This window comes from Pogona vitticeps, chromosome 5, assembly GCF_051106095.1.
Source record: "Pogona vitticeps strain Pit_001003342236 chromosome 5, PviZW2.1, whole genome shotgun sequence".
NCBI classification, from domain to species: domain Eukaryota; kingdom Metazoa; phylum Chordata; class Lepidosauria; order Squamata; family Agamidae; genus Pogona; species Pogona vitticeps.
In genome coordinates, this window is record NC_135787.1 from 84,587,729 (window position 1) to 84,605,796 (window position 18,068).

The window sequence follows — 18,068 nt, forward strand, 5'->3', positions numbered from 1 at the left end:
GCCTGTTATACATAAGCTGAAATTCTATTGGCAGAGCTGCACCACTCAGCAAGGAAGACATCATGAGCCATGGTTATACTGTGACTGTTCTGGGGCAATAATAACTTTCCTCAATTCCCCTTACCTCAGATCCCTTTCATCATTGGGCAGGCTTCAGGAGCTGTTGAATGGGAGGGGGAAATGACTTAAAGTCCTGAAACTGGCGTGTGTATTTAGGAAGCTTTTTATTACTTGAAATGGCCAAAGCATGGCCAGAGCTGACGATGTCATCCTTGTGAGACATAAAGCTGTCCAGCAGTGTTCAGCTACTATAGTATATTGATCATGGTGGCTGGGTGTGTGTGTGTGTTTCTGAGTCTTATAGCCTAAAGCATGCAGGTTGGGCCAATCTGTGACATTGTATAAAAAAAGGATTTTTTTTCTAAGCTCTGTTTGGTGCTACAGCTGAAGAAAAACAACCAGACAGAGGGAGTTCTCTCATGTGATGGCAAAATGAGTTTATTTCCATGATCTCCCCCCAACCTGAATCTTCCGGCTGTAAGGGCACCTTAGTGCACACTTGCTGTAGATTCCTTTACCTCCCTCCAATTTAGTCTTCTGCTATCAGGAGCACAGCCCAGGTGTGAAACACGTTACTTAAATAAGCCCACTACACATTAATTTTGGACAATTTCAGGTGTTTAGACAAACATTTGCAAATATAGGCAGATGTTTGTCTAAACATTATTTGCAAAACATTAATGTTTGTCTAAACATTATTTGCAAAACATTATTTGCAAATGTTTCCAAAGTTTATTTTTTCCAGTTGTCTAAACATTTTGAGTACAAGCTGGATTTCGAAGGGGCAGAGGAACAAGAGACCAAATTGCTAACATTCGCTGGATTATGGACAAAGCCAGAGAGTTCCAGAAAAACATCTACTTCTGCTTCATTGACTACACAAAAGCCTTTGACTGTGTGGACTACAGCAAACTATGGCAAGTTCTTAAAGAAATGGGAGTGCCTGACCACCTTATCTATCTCCTGAGAAATTTATATGTGAGACAGAAAGCAATAGTTAAAACTGAATATTAAACAACTGATTGGTTCAAAATTGGGAAAGGAGTATGACAAGGCTGTATATTGTCCTCCTGCTTATTTAAATTATATGCATAATACATCATGCGAAAGGCTGGACTGGAGGAATCCCAAGCCGGAATTAAGATTGCCGTAAGAAATATCAACAACCTCAGATATGCAGATGATACCACTCTGATGGCTGAAAGTGAGGAGGAATTAAGGAACCTTGTAATGAGGATGAAAGAGGAGAGCACAAAAATGGTCTGAAGCTCAATATCAAAGAAGCCAATATCTTGGCCATGATCACTGCAGATGGTGACAGAAGCCACAAAATTAAAAGACACCTGCTTCATGGGAGGAAAGTGATGATAAACCTAGACAGCATCTTAAAAAGCAGAGACATCACCTTGCCGACAAAGGTCCGCATAGTCAAAGCTATGGTTTTTCCAATAGCCATGTATGGAAGTGAGAGCTGGACCATAAAGAAGGCTGACAGCAGAAGAATTGATGCTTTTGAATTGTGGTGCTGGAGGAGGCTCTTGAGAGTCCCCTGGACTGCAAGGAGAACAGACCTATCCATTCTGAAGGAAATCAACCCCGAGTGCTCACTGGAAGGACAGACCCTGATGCTGAAGCTCCAGTACTTTGGACATCTCACGAGAAGAGAGGACTCCCTGGAAAAGACCCTGATGTTGGGAAAGTGTGACGGCAAGGGGAGAAGGGGATGACAGAGGACGAGATGGTTGGACAGTGTCATCGAAGCTACCAACATGAATTTGATCCAACTCTGGGAGGCAGTGGAAGACCGGAGGGCCTGGTGTGCTCTGGTCCATGGAAAAGAGTCAGACGAAGAGTCAGACATGACCTAATGACTAAACAACAACAAATGACCTATAATTTAAGTTTTAATGTTTTCATCCTTTTATGAGGAAAAAATGTTTTAAGTATCTGGCATGCTCTGGTCCATGGGGTCAAAAAGAGTCAGACACGACTTAATGACTAAACAACAAAATATTTTGATAGCGTATTTTAAATTGTTGAGATGCCGTTGCTCTTGCTCTTGTAGTTTTAGAGAAAACTGAGAATGACAGTTGAAAGGCCATGTATAAAATGATGAAAATATACAGAGGATCATGTCTCTATAACCTTTTATCCAAATGATGCACAGGTAGGTCATCCTGTGTCCGCTTTCAAAGAAGAAAGCTTGATTCTCAGCAGATGCTCAGGGTGCTATTAGAGAAACTCACCTCTCTAATCATATTCTAATGTTGATATCTCTCATGATGGGAGGTGTAGCAGCCACTGTAAGCAGTAAATATTAGTGTTAAGTTTCCTAGTTGACCTTTTAAAAATTAAAACACAATCAAAAATGCCAAGTGTGTCAATTTTGAAATGAGTGCTATGTCATCTGTTATGGACACAAACATTTTTTCTTCCAATATTCAGAGCTGTTCTTTAGCCATATCTTTATAATCAGACAGCAGTTTTATATTTATTTATTTATTTATTTTACTTTCCTGCAGACAGATTACTGGGCCTTGTCTCACTTTCTTAGCCTGGGTGTTTCCCCTCCAAAGACAGATGTGGGTGTGGATGTATTTATGTATCAGCCAAGGAGCAAAGACTATACCAATTATCTCACACCCTGCAGCTGTGCCAGAAGCCACCTTTGGGGAGTATTCATCTGTTAGCAGTTAACTTGAAACCCTGATGCAGAGGGATGTGGAATATCTTGGTGGGAAGCTGCGAAAAACACACCAGTATATTTTGGAGCTTGACCATGTACAGAGACAGAAAAACCTTCCCCAGTTCTGTTTTTACAGACTTGATGTGATAGATATGTTTGTTTTGAAAGAAGAGGAATATTGAAGGAAGTAAGAAAAACAATACATTGTCATGTATTGATTGATATAGTAAAATGCAAAATATGAAGACTGGCAATACAGCCATACATTTTAGTATATATTGTATTATTTTCTTTGAGACAGCTTATTCAGTAATTATTAAAATTTGCAATTAATTGTAAAATTAAAATTTCAAAATAATCAGACAAATTCAAGAGGTTTAGAGGTTTCCATAGGTATTCTTTGAGGTACCCTCAGGTTCCAAAGTTTTGCTTCTTATGACCAAACATAATTTCTCTTGGCCCAGTACAAATTTGTGGCTAAGGGTCAAAATGTGTACTTTTGCAAGATATGTATTTATTTATTTATTTATTTATTTATTTATTTATTTATTGCATTTATATCCTGCCTATCTAGTCGAATGACCACTCTAGGCGGCTTAACAACATAAGGGGCAAGATCTTTCACCTTTTACTGTATATCCTTCAAAAGAGTATTGAAAATCTTTCAAATCCTTAACTAAGCAAAATCCTGTTGGCAAGTTTAGTCACCCTTCAATTAAAGCTCAAGAAGATACAGATTTATCCTGGAACACATAAAGATTTGTGCAGTTTGCAGTGATTCAGAATTCTTCTTTAAAGTTTAATCTGCGCTCCTTTTTATCCACAAATATGTGTTCAAGCTTGATGATTTTATGGTATAAGTGTGCCTCTTGTAAATCCATAATAATATATGCTATGAGAGTTGTAGAATGTCAGAGAAGTCAAAGAAATGAAGGTTTAAAAATCTTCATTTAAAACTCTTCAGCATAGCATTCTCCTTATCTGTTAGACTACAATGCCTAATCTCCTCAGCCAGCCTGGGGAATGTGCATTATAGTCACCTACATCTGGAGAACATCAGGTTCAGGAAGATTGACAGTACAATGTTTTCGTTTATGTTTTCCAGAAAATTAGCTGTTTTGCTGTTGAGGCAAAAAATGACCAAGATGCCACTAACAGCTAACAGAATAATTATGATACAGGGGTCTGAATAGTAAGTACCTGAAATAGTCTGGGTTTTGGGCTGTATGTGATCAAAGACAGAGGCAGAATAGCTCTGGAAGGGGTGCCTTGCCGAAGTCCCAAGGGTGAATCTTCACCCATTGAGTTTGGAGCATTCCAACGGCCTGAGCCCATGTGATTTCATCTCTCTCTCTCTCTCTCTCTCTCTCTCTCTCTCTCAGTTCAAGGGCTCCCCAAAGCCTTCCTTCTAAGGAAGTCTTCCAACGGGTGCAAAACTGGATCCAAGCCCTACTGGGGTTTTCAAAAGTTCATATTGAATGTCCTTTTACAACTGTAATAAGGCTTGTGTCATGTGAAGCGACAGGAGTCACTGTAGATTTCACCTGGTTTTCCAGAGTACACAATGAAAACCTTGCCAAATAGCACAGCTGCTTGCTTATTGTGAGCATGGAAATCCCAACCAGGTTACTGGTGTTCATACACTGCAAGTAGCAGGGAAAGTTCCCAAAGACCAGAACAGACAAACGAAAATATTTGGTTTAAACTGATTGGAAGTATAGCTTCAGGTATTCTTCCAATCAAATAAATACAGTCTCCCTGGCTCAAAACAAGGGAACATTGATGCACCCTTTTTACACCTTCCAGCTCAGGCAGATATGAGATGAGTGTCATTCTTTTATTCCTAACTGTGGGGGGACTGAGTGGGAAGCAAAACTTCTTATATAAGACTAAATTATTTAAACGTGAGGAGACTTACTTCCCCCAAATAAGGATCACTTGGATTGAGCTAGTTAGGATTTGTAACTTTGAACAGGACCGTGCTGCAAATCTTGTGACACTAGCCTATTTCACCTCTTCCACACAATTAGGTAGAGCTCTTCCACACCAATTGTGATGTGCTTTGTAAGGAGTGGAATGGCAAATGTGATTATGCTATAGTGTTCACTTTGATAGACATTAAGATTTTAAAAGACAGCTCAGTGTGCCTGTGTTTGGAGTGAGAACAGGGAGTCAATCTCTCTCTCTTCCTCTCTCTCTCTCTTTTAAATATTGAATTTCTTTGTTTTGGGTGGAATATGTTCAGTCATAACCTTTTGCTTTAAAACATTATTTTTTTGGGGGGGGATAATATATGATTTTATGTCATGTCAAGATTGTGACATACAAACAAACAAAACACACAGAATGGAAGAATTTAGTGAAGTAGTTGCTTCTCATAATGTTGCTCAGTAGTGTGTGAACTTCAGGGGTGATGGAGAAAAAAGAAGAGTGTCCTATTCGGCACCTTATGGGAATGGATACTACCAATGTTGGATCTATTGTTAATTTCAACAAATGTCTAGAGAAGTACAATAATGGGAACCTTTTTGTGGGAACATGACCTGTTTTATTTTGTTGCAAATGTTTGGGGACCAAATGACAACTACATTGTTGGAAACAGGCTAAATCCAAGGTCATTCCCTCGCTTTCTCTTTGTGATGTCTGATTCTGAAGCACAGAGAAGGCCACAATGGGGAAAAAGAGTCCCTTGTATCTGGTTCCATTGAAATCTGCCATTCTGCTCCTTGATGCCTGGCACTTCATATTGGTCAACATCGATGACATATCATGTACATTTTTAGAGACAGAAAAGTGAAAACAAAATCAAATTCCTTCTTATTCTTATTCAAACAATTTGGAAGACTATTCAGCATAATCTAAAACATGATAAACACAAAAGTATCAATTTGTGCACATGCACACACACTAGAACTGTCCAGCAATCTCCTTGCTGTGATATTCATGCCGGGAGGCAACATGTCTTGCCTCCCAATAGCCTTGGCCCCTCATCTGTAACAGAGCCACTCCTGTTTGTTTGAAAATTAGTGCATCTTAAAAATGGATTTTACGAATATTCATGAATAAAGACACTTCATTGCTGTTACAAGAGGTGCTTGTTAATATTTCTTTTTTTCATTCTCTTATAGCCCAGAGAATTATGATAAACTGAAAATTTAAAATTTTTAACCATAATTATCAGACCTAAGGTTGAAATTATCATTAATCAATTAATCATTTAAAAATGATTTAACAATGCCGTTTGAAAACTTGCACCTCAAAAATAACATAAACCGCATACAATGTGTATGTAGAACTGTTACAGGTGATTTAAAAAATTTCAGCTTTTTAGCACATTATTAGTACAACACACAAAAGATTTGCAGCATCCTACTTCCCTTATATTTGAAGAAGGTTATTTATTTAAATAGGACTTATCTTTCATCTTACTGGTTTTACTGTATAGATACTTTGGAGGCCTATGCATTTTTATGTATTTATTGTTTTCCTATTTTTTAGTCTATTCAGATATCTGAACTCTAAAATAAGTCAGGCATCCTTGGAATGTAAAATCTGTGTTTTTAAAAGTTATTTCCACCTCTTCAAACATTGGGAATGCCATAGGAAAATGACAATATATGCTGAATTAGAGGTATTTAGTTAGAACCAACTACTGTATACTGAAGTACCGTGTTTTTACTCTATTGGCTTTAAAAAACAAAAAGCAAAACACCTATTTCCATTGCAAGCAACTGGGTTTCCGAAAAGAAATGAAACTGACAGCAGTATGGAAACTTATGAACCAAAAAACAAGACATCTGCTTGCATGACAAGAAAAATAAAGGAAATTTCTTTTATGCCCCAAATAAATAGGAGACCTCAGGTCTGTTTTATTTCAAATAATAATAAAATAGCAAATGAATGTTTGTATTACAGGTGTAATTTTTTTTGGACTACAGTTTTTTTGTTTTTGGACTACAAATCTTTGAAGATTCAGGCAGCTGTGCCACAAACCTGCATACCCTTAATGTCTAGTCTAAGACACCAAATGTTTGTATGACTTTGGAGAAATTGTGGTACACAGCCATAATTTGCATGGTCCATAAGTTTTATTTAATTTAAAAAATAGATAATTGGATGGGGAACTAACTAGGTGACCTCTAGAAACATTGTTGAGGCTTTGTGAAAAACTAAATAAGTACTGCACATAAAGTCATTGGTTTAAATGGGAAACCTGGCACAGGTAAGCAACTACTTTTTCCACCCATAATACTATTCATACTTTTAACAACTCCATGTTCATTCTCTTTTCCTGTAAAGCCAAGGGGACCAATGTATAGTAATAGATATGAATTAACATGCAAACCAGAAAAGTATTTATGTAGGGAAGGAGCATTTAGTCAGGAGCTAAATGCTTTGACTGTGTGGTGATATTCTTTAAAATGGAGCAATAGCCAATAATAACCAATAGACAAAATTTCACACTGCTGTTAAAATGAGTTAGTTCTTGCTATCTTGCCAGGAGTGGGGATGGTCTCGAAGTTATACTTTGTCTACTGTGTTTGTCTATTTTGCTATGTGCTGGAAAGCATACTGAGTTACATTTTTTTAATAGTTTACACTATGGGAAAGAGAGGAGGCAACTAGTTCTGAACATAACATTTGTACACATCTTGCCTCTGCTTCTTCTCTTATACAGGTGCAGATCTATTTGCCTTCTGTGTGACTTTTAGCTTAATGTGTTTAGAGTTTAGGACACTGCAAATAGGCTTGCTTCAATCCATGAAGATATGTTGCTTGGATTTCTTACTTTGTTGTTATGTGCTGTCAAGTTGCTTCCAAATCATGGGTTTTCAAGATATGTGAGATGTTAAAGGAGTAGTTTACCATTGCCACTTCCTGTTGGGGTTCCATGGCAAAGCAGGACTTCCATCACAAGTCTTCCATGTCCTGGTCCAATACTCTATCCGCAGTACCAAACTGGCTTTCTGTCATTTAGCAGATCTAATGAAATCAAACATGGCCTATTAATATTCCATTGATTTCATGGGCCTACCTGAAGTACTCTAAAATTGCACCTAAGTCACTGAGTTGCATAATTTTACTCCTAGATAGATTTTGTAAGACTGCAATTTATGGCTGCACATATAAGCAAAAATTTTGGTATCCAGTCATGAGTTTGTATTGGTGAAAGATTTTCGCAAATGCAATGCTGAGTAGCTTATTTTCTTTGATTGGTCCACACACACTGAAATCTTCTATCTTCTGTGAAAAGCTGGGGAAGTTAAACGATGGGCTTCTCAGGGATTTCTACATATGCTTATGGTTGTATTGCTACAATATTCTGTGCTTAGGAAAATATCTTGGAGAGTCTTCTGTTCTTGTGTCCCACTTAAGGATGCATAGAGAGAAGCCTTTGCTGAGTGGTACTATACATGCTTTAAATGCAGAAAGCTCCAGGGTGAACAGTTCATATTTTAAGTAATGAAGATCTCAGGATCTTGGAGAGTCATAGTCTGAGAGAGGAGACATGATACTAGACTTTTCTGACCAAAGGTCAAATATTGAATAAGGCAATGTTGCGTTGTGACATTCTTCCTTGGGCAGGTTGCCTTCCCACTAATTTTCACACTAGTGCGTCACACACTGCTCAGGTAGTCACAAGCACCCCTTTGTCACTTTCATCTTAAACCCAGCCACCATTCAGTGTCACTAAGACAGGAGTTAGCCTAAGAGGACAACCACCCCAAAGCCTCTGTCAAGTATTTGGGGTTGTCACTTTTACTGTGCCCCAACTACAGGTTCTTTGCCTGAAGCTGGTATATTTTTTATACTAAGGTCCTGAGTGAATTGAGTCTTTTTTAAATCTCCTCTGTTCCCTCTGGTATTACATAATTTTGTGTAATATGCTTTCTTATTATTTCTTAATAACTTCTATGTTAATCATAAAAATAAATATTGATATGGGTAAAATTACTATAAAGTATAAATATATCCTTTTGTATTCACATTCAAAATAACTACTATTGTCACAGACTCTTTACACAGCACTCTCAATAAGATCCTTTTCAGCTCTCCATCACAAGACAGACTCTCTCACTAACTCTGGCCTTAGTCACACCAGTAAAACGTATCCCTTTTTTCTCACATCTTTTGCTTCCTTATAGTCGCATGTTGAAGTCATGTGACATATATGCTGAGACAATGGTTCATACTTTTTTACTCATTTTGCCTTTTGGGGGGTAAATTAGTTGTGATACATTCATCTACACCCCTGCAGCGGGATATATCCCATTCCTCTTTTTGTTCTTTTCTCTGCCCTCTTCCCCTCCTTTTTTTTAAAAAAAGGGGATATCGACACATCAGCAGAACACTTTTGCTGGCCACGTAGTGATCTATGCCATTTCCCCCCCCATTTCCACACTGCATTACCGTCTATGGAGGAGAACCTACAGCACTCTTGTACAGTGGACCCTCGACTTACAGACGGCTCGACTTACAGACTTTTCAAGTTACAGACTTCTCTGGCCGCAAAATTTAGATTCGACTTGCAGCCGTAGAATCAACTTACAGAACGGAAAAAAACAAAAATTGAACAAAAATAGAATAAAAACTGCCACTTATGGGATTAATCGGTTTTCAATGCATTGTAGGTCAATGGAGATTCGACCTACAGACTTTTCGACTTGCAGCCACTGTTCCAATACGGATTAATTCCATAAGTAGAGGGTCCACTGTACTTCAAGCCGCATATGACAGCAGCATACCAAATCCTGACATGATATATATAAACCGTCCTTCCTGACCATGTACAAATCTGTGCCATTTCTTCCTATTCCCATGCTGCATTAACCTCTATGGAGGAGAACTCACTGTGAACTCTTGTACTTCAAGCTGCAATTGACAGAAGAATACCAATACTCCAACATTCCTATTTGAAAATTTTAAAAAAAGAGAGTCGATCCAAAGTAGGTAGGGGAGGTGGGACTGCATGCCAGATGTAAAGGAAATGACTCGGTTTAGTTGTACACACTAAATGGAATGTCAGTTGTACTGTGTGATGAAACAAAAGAAATATACTAGTAGCCTCCCAGCAGGGTGGATTTGATGAGGAGATGGCATGGAGGGGGAACATTGTCTGAACCCCAAAAAGGGTCAAAATTCATGAGGAGTAACTTGGAAACATTTTGCTGGTGTGACAGCAGCCTCTCCCTCTCCCTCCTTCTCTTTCCCTGACTCTTTCTGCTCTTTACTAGATTCTCCAGCAGACCCTTAAGAATTGACTCTCAAAACAGACTGGCATTCTCTCAATTGCCATCACACCAACCTATCTAGATTCAACCTTGCACTCAACATTTTATCAGCCATCTGCCAATCATACTCACACTCAGCCTATGCAACTGTATCATTCAGGCATTCACAGCCGTTCATCGTACAAACATGCTACTAATTATGTTTACAAATATAGCTGCACATCTGGCTAGCATGGACAGAATTGCCACACCTGTGTTCATATAATCTCCTTAAAGCATGCAGGATATACTATATATAATCCAGATTTTGCACAGAAGTCTGAGATATGTACAAGAAGGTGGGATGAGTGAAATCTGTTTCCTATTCTCAAAGAGAATGTTTTGGAGAAATAAAATGCACAGAGAACCATGTGTCAAGTCAGGGAATCTGATGTCAGAACATCCTCCTAGGAGCCCTATAGAATTTTATAACCACTAGGGGGGAAAAAGATCAGAAGCCTGTGTTCATCACAGCTGGAATTTATCCTATTTAGGGTTAATTCCAGAATGAAATCAGGCAATTATTTCCATTCATATCAAAATTCATCTGTGTATCAAGTTATGACTCTTTTCATTGTTTCAATGATTCCAGGCTAATTTGTTCAATTTGACAAGCTTTATGTGTCCACATTGCTTCTATGTTCCATAGAGCTTAGAGTTTAAAATTAACCATTAAAAATATAGATAAACGTGTAACATAGTAGAGGGTCATTCTCCAACCCACCCCCTCCATGCAACATGATACTGGGAGGAGATGTAGGCATGGCCAGCAGAAGATTACAGAAACCACTGGTAAAACGCAAAGGTGAAAGAAAATAAATGCTTCTGTAACTGTAATACTGTGGAGAGAAGGAGCAAGGTGAGAGAAAGGAGCTGCACTGCAGCAAGCCTACTAGCACCAGAAAGGAGGGGAGAGATAAGAGACCAGGCAAAGGAATAAAAATCAGAATAATGATGAAGCCCTGAAAAGTGAAGCTGGGGGTTCTCTTAGGCTCCAGAGGGTAAGCAGACCACCACTGGAGATGCAGGGAGCAAAAAGATCCCGGCAGCAGACTAAAGGTTTAGGTGGTGATGTCAACCAGGGAACAGAATAGGAAGGACCCACTCCAAAGCGTTTCCCAGTGGGGAACTAGCCATACAGATTTGAAGAGGCAGTCTTAATATGGATAATCTTGCTAGTTTTCAGACAACCCTCTCTGCCACTTCTGTCATCTGCCCCATGCCAACAGCTCCACATCTACTGGGAATCAGTTTACCAGATCTGTCTCCCATGTAGTCTGATCCTGGACTAACTATTAACCTGCTTCCCAGATATGTGTGTAGAGTAGCTAACAATGTACTTGGTCCTGACCTGGCAGGGGCTCACATCACATATTGTTACCCCAAATGGGTTACTGTTCTTTATATCCTGGGGAGAGGGGCCATGAGAGGACAGAGAGAGAGAGAGAGAGAGAGAGAAACAGAGACTAGCCAGACTACTGACAAGAAGACCATACAGTGGGGTCTTGACTTGCGAACTTAATCCGTATTGGAAAGCGGTTCACAAGTCAAAACGTTCGCAGGTCAAAATCTGCATTCAAATAGGAATGCATTGAAAACCGTTGTAATCCGTATCTGCTCTGTACCGTCCATAGAAAGTAATGGGAAGCTGCTGTTCCGCCTTCTGCCACTAGAGGGGGATATTCATTTTCATTCTCCAGACCTTTATTGGCATAAATACAGCTGGAATTACTAACAATAAACACAACGGGTTATAACTTGGAAGTTAATTTAAGAATCTCAAGCAGAAAAATAGCGACAGCTTCAGTGATACGGGAGGAAGAATCATTCAGAAAAATCTCAGGGGTGTTCGGCAGGGAAGATAACCAGGGTTCTAGTAGTGCCTTACGAATGGAAAAATGAACTGGGCAGGAAAACAGTATATGATCAAGTGTATCCGGAACCAAATGGCAGAACAGGCATAATCGATCCTCTTTAGGAATATTTGCAAATCGACCGGCATGGTTCGCTGAGGGAAAAATGTTAAATCGGGCTAACATAAATGCTCTTCTTGACCTGGGGTTGATAAGTGAGGAAAAATAATTTGGATGATAGCCAAGTGAAGGGAAAAGACCAAAAAAGAGCGGGGAACAGGTAGGATTCAGTTTGGCTGCAAGAACCTCAAACTCATGCTGCCAGAGTTTAGATTTAATAAGAGCATGAGCCTGTTGAATTCCTAAATCATTTAGGGATTCTAGATTCAAATCAAGGGATTGAAGTTTAATCTCAATCAACTTCAGCCACTTGGAAAGGAAATCGTCTCTGAGTAGATCGTATAGTAAGGAATTGGGCTTGGAGTTTAAATGTAAACGAAGCCAATATTTAAATGTGGTGGACCAAGCAAGGGTAGAAGGGAGATGGGTACCTAATTCCAAAACTAAAGTTGAAAGACGAATCATGTTGGGGACTCCTAAGATTTTCCTGAAGAAGGCAGCTGCCAAAGTGTCAACATCATGATCTATGGCCTCAATCCAAATAGGAGCTCCATATAGTAAGTGGGAAAGCAATTTAGTCCGAAAAATAAGCAACGCTGCAGGCACAAATTGATTGCCAGATGAATAGTGAAATTTTGAGATGGCATTAAGATGGAGACTAGAGGAAGATAGAACCAATTTTTTGTGGGGACGCCAACTGAGTTTATGATGCAGAGTGATACCTAGATATTTAAAGGATAAAACCTGCTGAAAGGTTTGTGCTCCGATTGTCCAGGAAGATAGTGATACGGAGTTGGAAAAGTTAATTATTTTAGTCTTGTCAGCAAGGGGGATATTTTGTAATCCCAGGAAGGCGAAACAGGCAGCCCAGCCATTTTCTCCGAGCTCCGGGGGAATGGGCCGGGTGGAGATGGGAGCAGCAGCAGCACACGGTGCCCGGCCATCAAGGCTCCCCGCGGCGCTCCCTCCCTCCCTGCCCGGCCCCCGTTTCCAGCCCCAGCCGGATCCCGGTCCTCCTCACTCTCCTTCCCCAGCCCCTGTTCCCATCACCCGCCGCCCGCCTAGTTCCCCAGCATGGAGCCCTCCCAGCGCCAGGGCCACCCCGTGAACTCACTCCCGCCCTCCCGCGCGGGCTCACTGGGGCGCTCGGAGGCTCCTCCGCCGTCCTTGCCACTGCCTTTTGCCGCTGCTTGGCTCACCGGGGCCCACCCAGGACAGGCGGAGGCCCCGGCCGGGCTGGAATTTTGGCGGCTGGAACACCCCGAGGCGCCCCAATCTCGGAGCAGGAGCAGCGCTGCCGCCTCTCCGCCTCTCTCCGCCTTGCCGCTCTCCTTCCCCGGCCATTGAGGCTTCCCGCGGCCCCCGCAGCGCTCCCTCCCTCCCCCCGTTTCCAGCCCCAGCTGGGTCCTGGCCCTCCTCGCTCTCCTTCTCCAGCCATCCAGGCTCCCTGAGGCCCCCGCGGCGCTCCCTCCCTCCCCGCCCAGCCCCCGTTTCCAGCCCCAGCTGAATCCCAGCCCTCCTCATTCTCCTTCCCCAGCCCCCATTCCCATCACCCGCCGCCCGCGCCCGCCTAGTTCCCCGGCATGGAGCCCTCCCGCGCGGGCTCACCGGGGCGCTCAGAGGCTCCTCCGTCCTCACCGCTGCCTTTTGCCGCCGCCGCCAGAGCTCAGCTCAGCAGAGCCCACCCAGGACAGGTGGAGGCCCCGGCCGGGCTGGAATTCTGGCGGCCGGAATGCCCCGAGGCACCCCAATCCTGGAGCAGGAGCACCGCCGCCGCCTCTCACCGCGTCGACACCACCCGGCTCCAGGTGCTTTCCCGCTTTTTTAAAAAACTTTTTGGTACGTACCTCAATTCTCCGTTCGCAAGTCAAAATGGATTTTTGCGGACGGAGAAGTACGTAACTCAAAAAGTTCGTACCTCAGGCCGTTCGCAAGTCAAGACCCCACTGTACACCAATAATTTTGGGTTAAGCACTATTCATGTAACATTTATTGATGAGACATCAGACATAGGATATAAGACAAAAGGTACCAAGAGGCCTCTCATTCATACTTCCCATTCACACAAGATACTCATTCATCCAAAAGGCCCTCCTCTGATCGGGGATCAGTCCTCAGAGAGGGTGATGGGAGCAATCGTTGCAGCGCTGTCAAAGCCCACCTGTCTTTTCCTGGGTCATCCTTCTTATAGGTCTCTTCCTTATGGGCTGTGTTAATGGGCTAAACCTGGGCTGGCACAAGCACACGGGAGCAGACCCAGGCTTCCTGAGCAGATACAATCTGCTGTCATGCAGGAAGCATTCACATGTATAGTTTGTTCCATCTGCCACAGACTTGGCTTCAGCTAGGCTGCTTCCTCTTTCTTAAGCCTGCTTTCTCCAGTTTCAGTTATATTTGGACTTCTTGCTCCAGTTCACTTCTCTCTTGTCTGGGCATAACAAGTGCGGAAGTCCAAACCTTTGCCCACGCAGCGATCTCTTATTAATAACGAAACTATCTCTGTCTGTAACTTGCATCTTCTGTAACTTGCAGCTCTGCATTAGGTACACTATGCCATCTTCCCTTGCGATTTCTCCTTCTCAGTTCTGAGGTGCTGGTCTTTCTGGAACCCACAGTCACTCTGTCACTCATAACAATATGATCCCACTCCAATAATATGTATTTTCATAGAATCATATAAGTCATAGAAAAGTGAAGTTGGAAGGGGCCTATAAGGCCATCAAGTCCAACTCCCTGCTCAACGCAGGAATGGTCTAATCCCAAACTGACTTGCACAGGCCCATTCCAGGCACTGACCAAGTGTCATGCTGGGCAGGCTGACATCTATGTCATACCCTGCAGGCTCATAGGGTGTCTCTGTCCTTGACCACAGACTAACTCCATTTTGTTGTTGTTTAGTCGTTTAGTCATGTCCGACTCTTTGTGACCCCATGGACCAGAGCACGCCAGGCCCTCCTGTCTTCATTTAGGTAACATTAACACTAATGAAGAGATTTGTGTGAACTTTGAAGTGTTGCATCTTTTGTCAATGGAATGCCAACATGAGTCTATGCCATCTTGCTTCCCATGGAGAGGATGATAAATAGAACAAATTGAAAAATACAACCGTACTGTGGTCATTAGTAAACGTATGCACAAAATGCCTGCCTTGAAAGTATGTGTTTGTGTTAAAAATGTGAACAGCTAAAATATGCACAATTGGAAAAAGATAGAAACCTACTTAAATTAATAGTGCATAAAAATCCCTACTTCTTTTTTTTTAAAAAAATTAATGCCCACTCCCCAATAAATTGCTTTGTGAGAAGACAAGATGAAGTCTAGCAAATTGATTCAAAGGTTCTGGGGAGAGTACAAGAGAAATGCAACAAAACCAAAATCCCACACTTTTTTACATCCTTTGGCAAGGCCAAGCACAGCTCCATAATATTGTTGACATGTGGGTTGAGGGAGGAGTGCATTTATGTGCTACACAGAAAGAGCTTGACTCAGTTCTTGCTTAGATAGATGTGGTTGTTTTTCTTGTTTATTTCCTGCACTTCACAAGGTTACAAATATCTTATCATTGGAGTTGTCATTGACTTACTCTTCGAAGAAATTTGCTGGTTTGCCAGCTGCTTTGAGATAGTCGTACAGTATATCAGAGCAGAACTGCAATTTATATAGGATTGATTCATCTCAAGCCTAAGGTTTTTTTTAAAATTCAGAATTAAGATCGGTATATTTGAATCAGATTATTCTATGAAGTATGTTTAAGATTTTAATCTTATGCTACTATATTGGTGCTTTTTACTGATAATGTGTGTAGTTCATGTCTGCTTCATAGACCTTCCTAACTGCCTTGGTGAGATGGTCATCAAGAGAACCATTGTCTTGAAACTGGCTATACACTGTGTATATACATAATATGTATATACATTTGGGTCACTGGGAATATGTAACAGAATTAAAGATGAGGCCACATGTTGTTTCTCTCAATAAAAGTACTTGTCAAAATATCTAATTGTTCAAAACATCTGCCAAAGCCATTCTTTTACACCGTTTCTATCAACGTCCACATGGATTCAGCATCATAGTCTTTCCTTATTAAATTTTGAACCACGTTTGAAATAGCATATCTATTATTAGGAATTCCTCAATCTGTAACTCCTTGGCTTCTCTTGTTCTGCTGCGTTCGAGTGGTTTTAGATCAGGAAAATGTATATGAAGCCATGAAAAAAGTGAGTTTAAGAGTCTTGGTCTGAACTCATGAAGCTGTTTTATATTGAGTCAGACCAGTTGGTCCCCTTCCAACCAATATTTTGTACTCATAATAGTAGTGGGTCTCCAACTTATTAGACAAAGAAATGTAGATATATTGGTCCTATCTGAAAATGACAGAGATGGAATTCATGAGCTTGTTCCTGTACATGAACCTTATTAATGCATATAATGTGACTTGTCTGTCTGTCTGTCTATTCTTAGTGCTATCCAACAATTCTAATAATCGTAGAACTTCTATTTATTTAAAATATTCTTACTCCCCCTTTTCTTCCTGAAAACGACCCTAGGTGGCTTATATTATTAAAAAACAATATTTAAATCTGAAAACAATGAGTATACATCATCATAAAAAGGCAATACTTTAAGACAATGAGTATAAAGAGGCAGCTAACTGAACTTTCAGGTTCCATGATATCAAACTAGATTTAAAATATTTTTAATCTATGTTCATGCAACCTTACTGTTTTGCTTTGCTTTGGTTTTTTGCAGCCTCTTTCCAGCGCTGATCTTCCTGCAAAGGAATGCAACATTCTTTTCAGCAACACACAGGTAAATGTAACCCCTTTAATTGTCAAATTCTAGTTGGGAGGTTATAAAAAAGTACATTTTTCTATTGTGTATGTTTGTAAATGCACGAAATGATATATGTGAATGGATGGTGAAGTGTCCCTTTAGTTCTAAGGACAAACTGCACCAATAAGCACACTCAGATAGCATACTCAAGGACAGATTCAAGAGCTTTTGGAGACCCAGATACACTTACTAGGAAAGCAGATCTTTGCTGTAATGCTGTGGTTTCTGGTGTTGTGTCATGATTTCTGTTCACTCTGGGGTCTAGTTTGCTGATACTGACCTGATGTGAAGGTGCAAAATCTCCTGGAAATAATGATAAAGAGTATTTTCCACTGAGTTTCTTTGGAATAGTAGAATAATATGTGTGACATTTTCCTGCTTCTTTTTGATTATTGGGGTTAATTCTTTTTTTCTTTTGCTTGGATGTGTAGCTGTGTTTATCTCATTGTTACTTCTTGATTCACCTCCTTCTATGGGAGTTCTTGGTGTACTGAGAGAAGTTAGATGTTTTCCTAGTGTGACATTTTGACTTCTGACCATGCTGTAACCAAAAAAAGAGAAAGCACTTAGATGATGTATCTTGCAAGTGAAATTGTTTACTTTGTCCTGCCACCGCCACCGTCTCTGGAGACAGTGGCCTGGCTTTCCTTCTGGGAGCTGGGCCTGCGGACTATGCACATGCACCGACCTATCAGCTGAGAGGAGGTGTGCATGCTCAGAGGCAGCCAGCCACCAGTTGCTAAACAAAAACAAAAAGGCTCAGCTGAAGCAGCTGGCTTTTTTTTTTTTTTTTAAAAAGCAGCTACCTGTCTGACTTTTAAAAAGACACACACACACACACAAACACTAACTGCCATTGGCTGTCAATAATAATAATAATAATAATAATAATAATAATAATAATAATAATAATAATAATAATAATAATAATAATAATAAGGTGGCTGATGAATGAACAAAGCAATTCATGGTTCATCAGGGAAAACGTTGGAAATTCAAGGTTTGTGGACTTTGACAAACCATGAACCAAGATGAACCGCCATTTCCATGGTTCATGCCCATCTCTAGCAGCCACTGTTCTTATTACAGTTATTATTAACTGATACTATGATTATATCTGTTGATTCTGCTGCATCATGAAAGCCTGACATTTCTATTTGGGCCTTTTAGAGTGGCTGCTACGGGGTGAAAATCTGGTGTTTTAATCCACCTACCTCCATGGAGTAGGAGGTAGAACATTACTTT

The 18,068-nt window shown here is 40.7% G+C and overlaps 1 protein-coding gene across 2 annotated transcripts in view; it reads left to right on the forward strand.

Moving 5' to 3' along the window:
• PPARGC1A (PPARG coactivator 1 alpha) overlaps window positions 1-18,068 on the forward strand; it is a 913,403-nt gene that overhangs the window by 377,408 nt on the left and 517,927 nt on the right. For both annotated transcript variants that reach the window (XM_078394052.1, XM_078394051.1), the window contains exon 2: window positions 16,740-16,799. In XM_078394052.1, coding sequence (XP_078250178.1) covers window positions 16,740-16,799 — 60 coding nt within the window. The remainder of the gene's footprint in view (window positions 1-16,739; window positions 16,800-18,068) is intronic.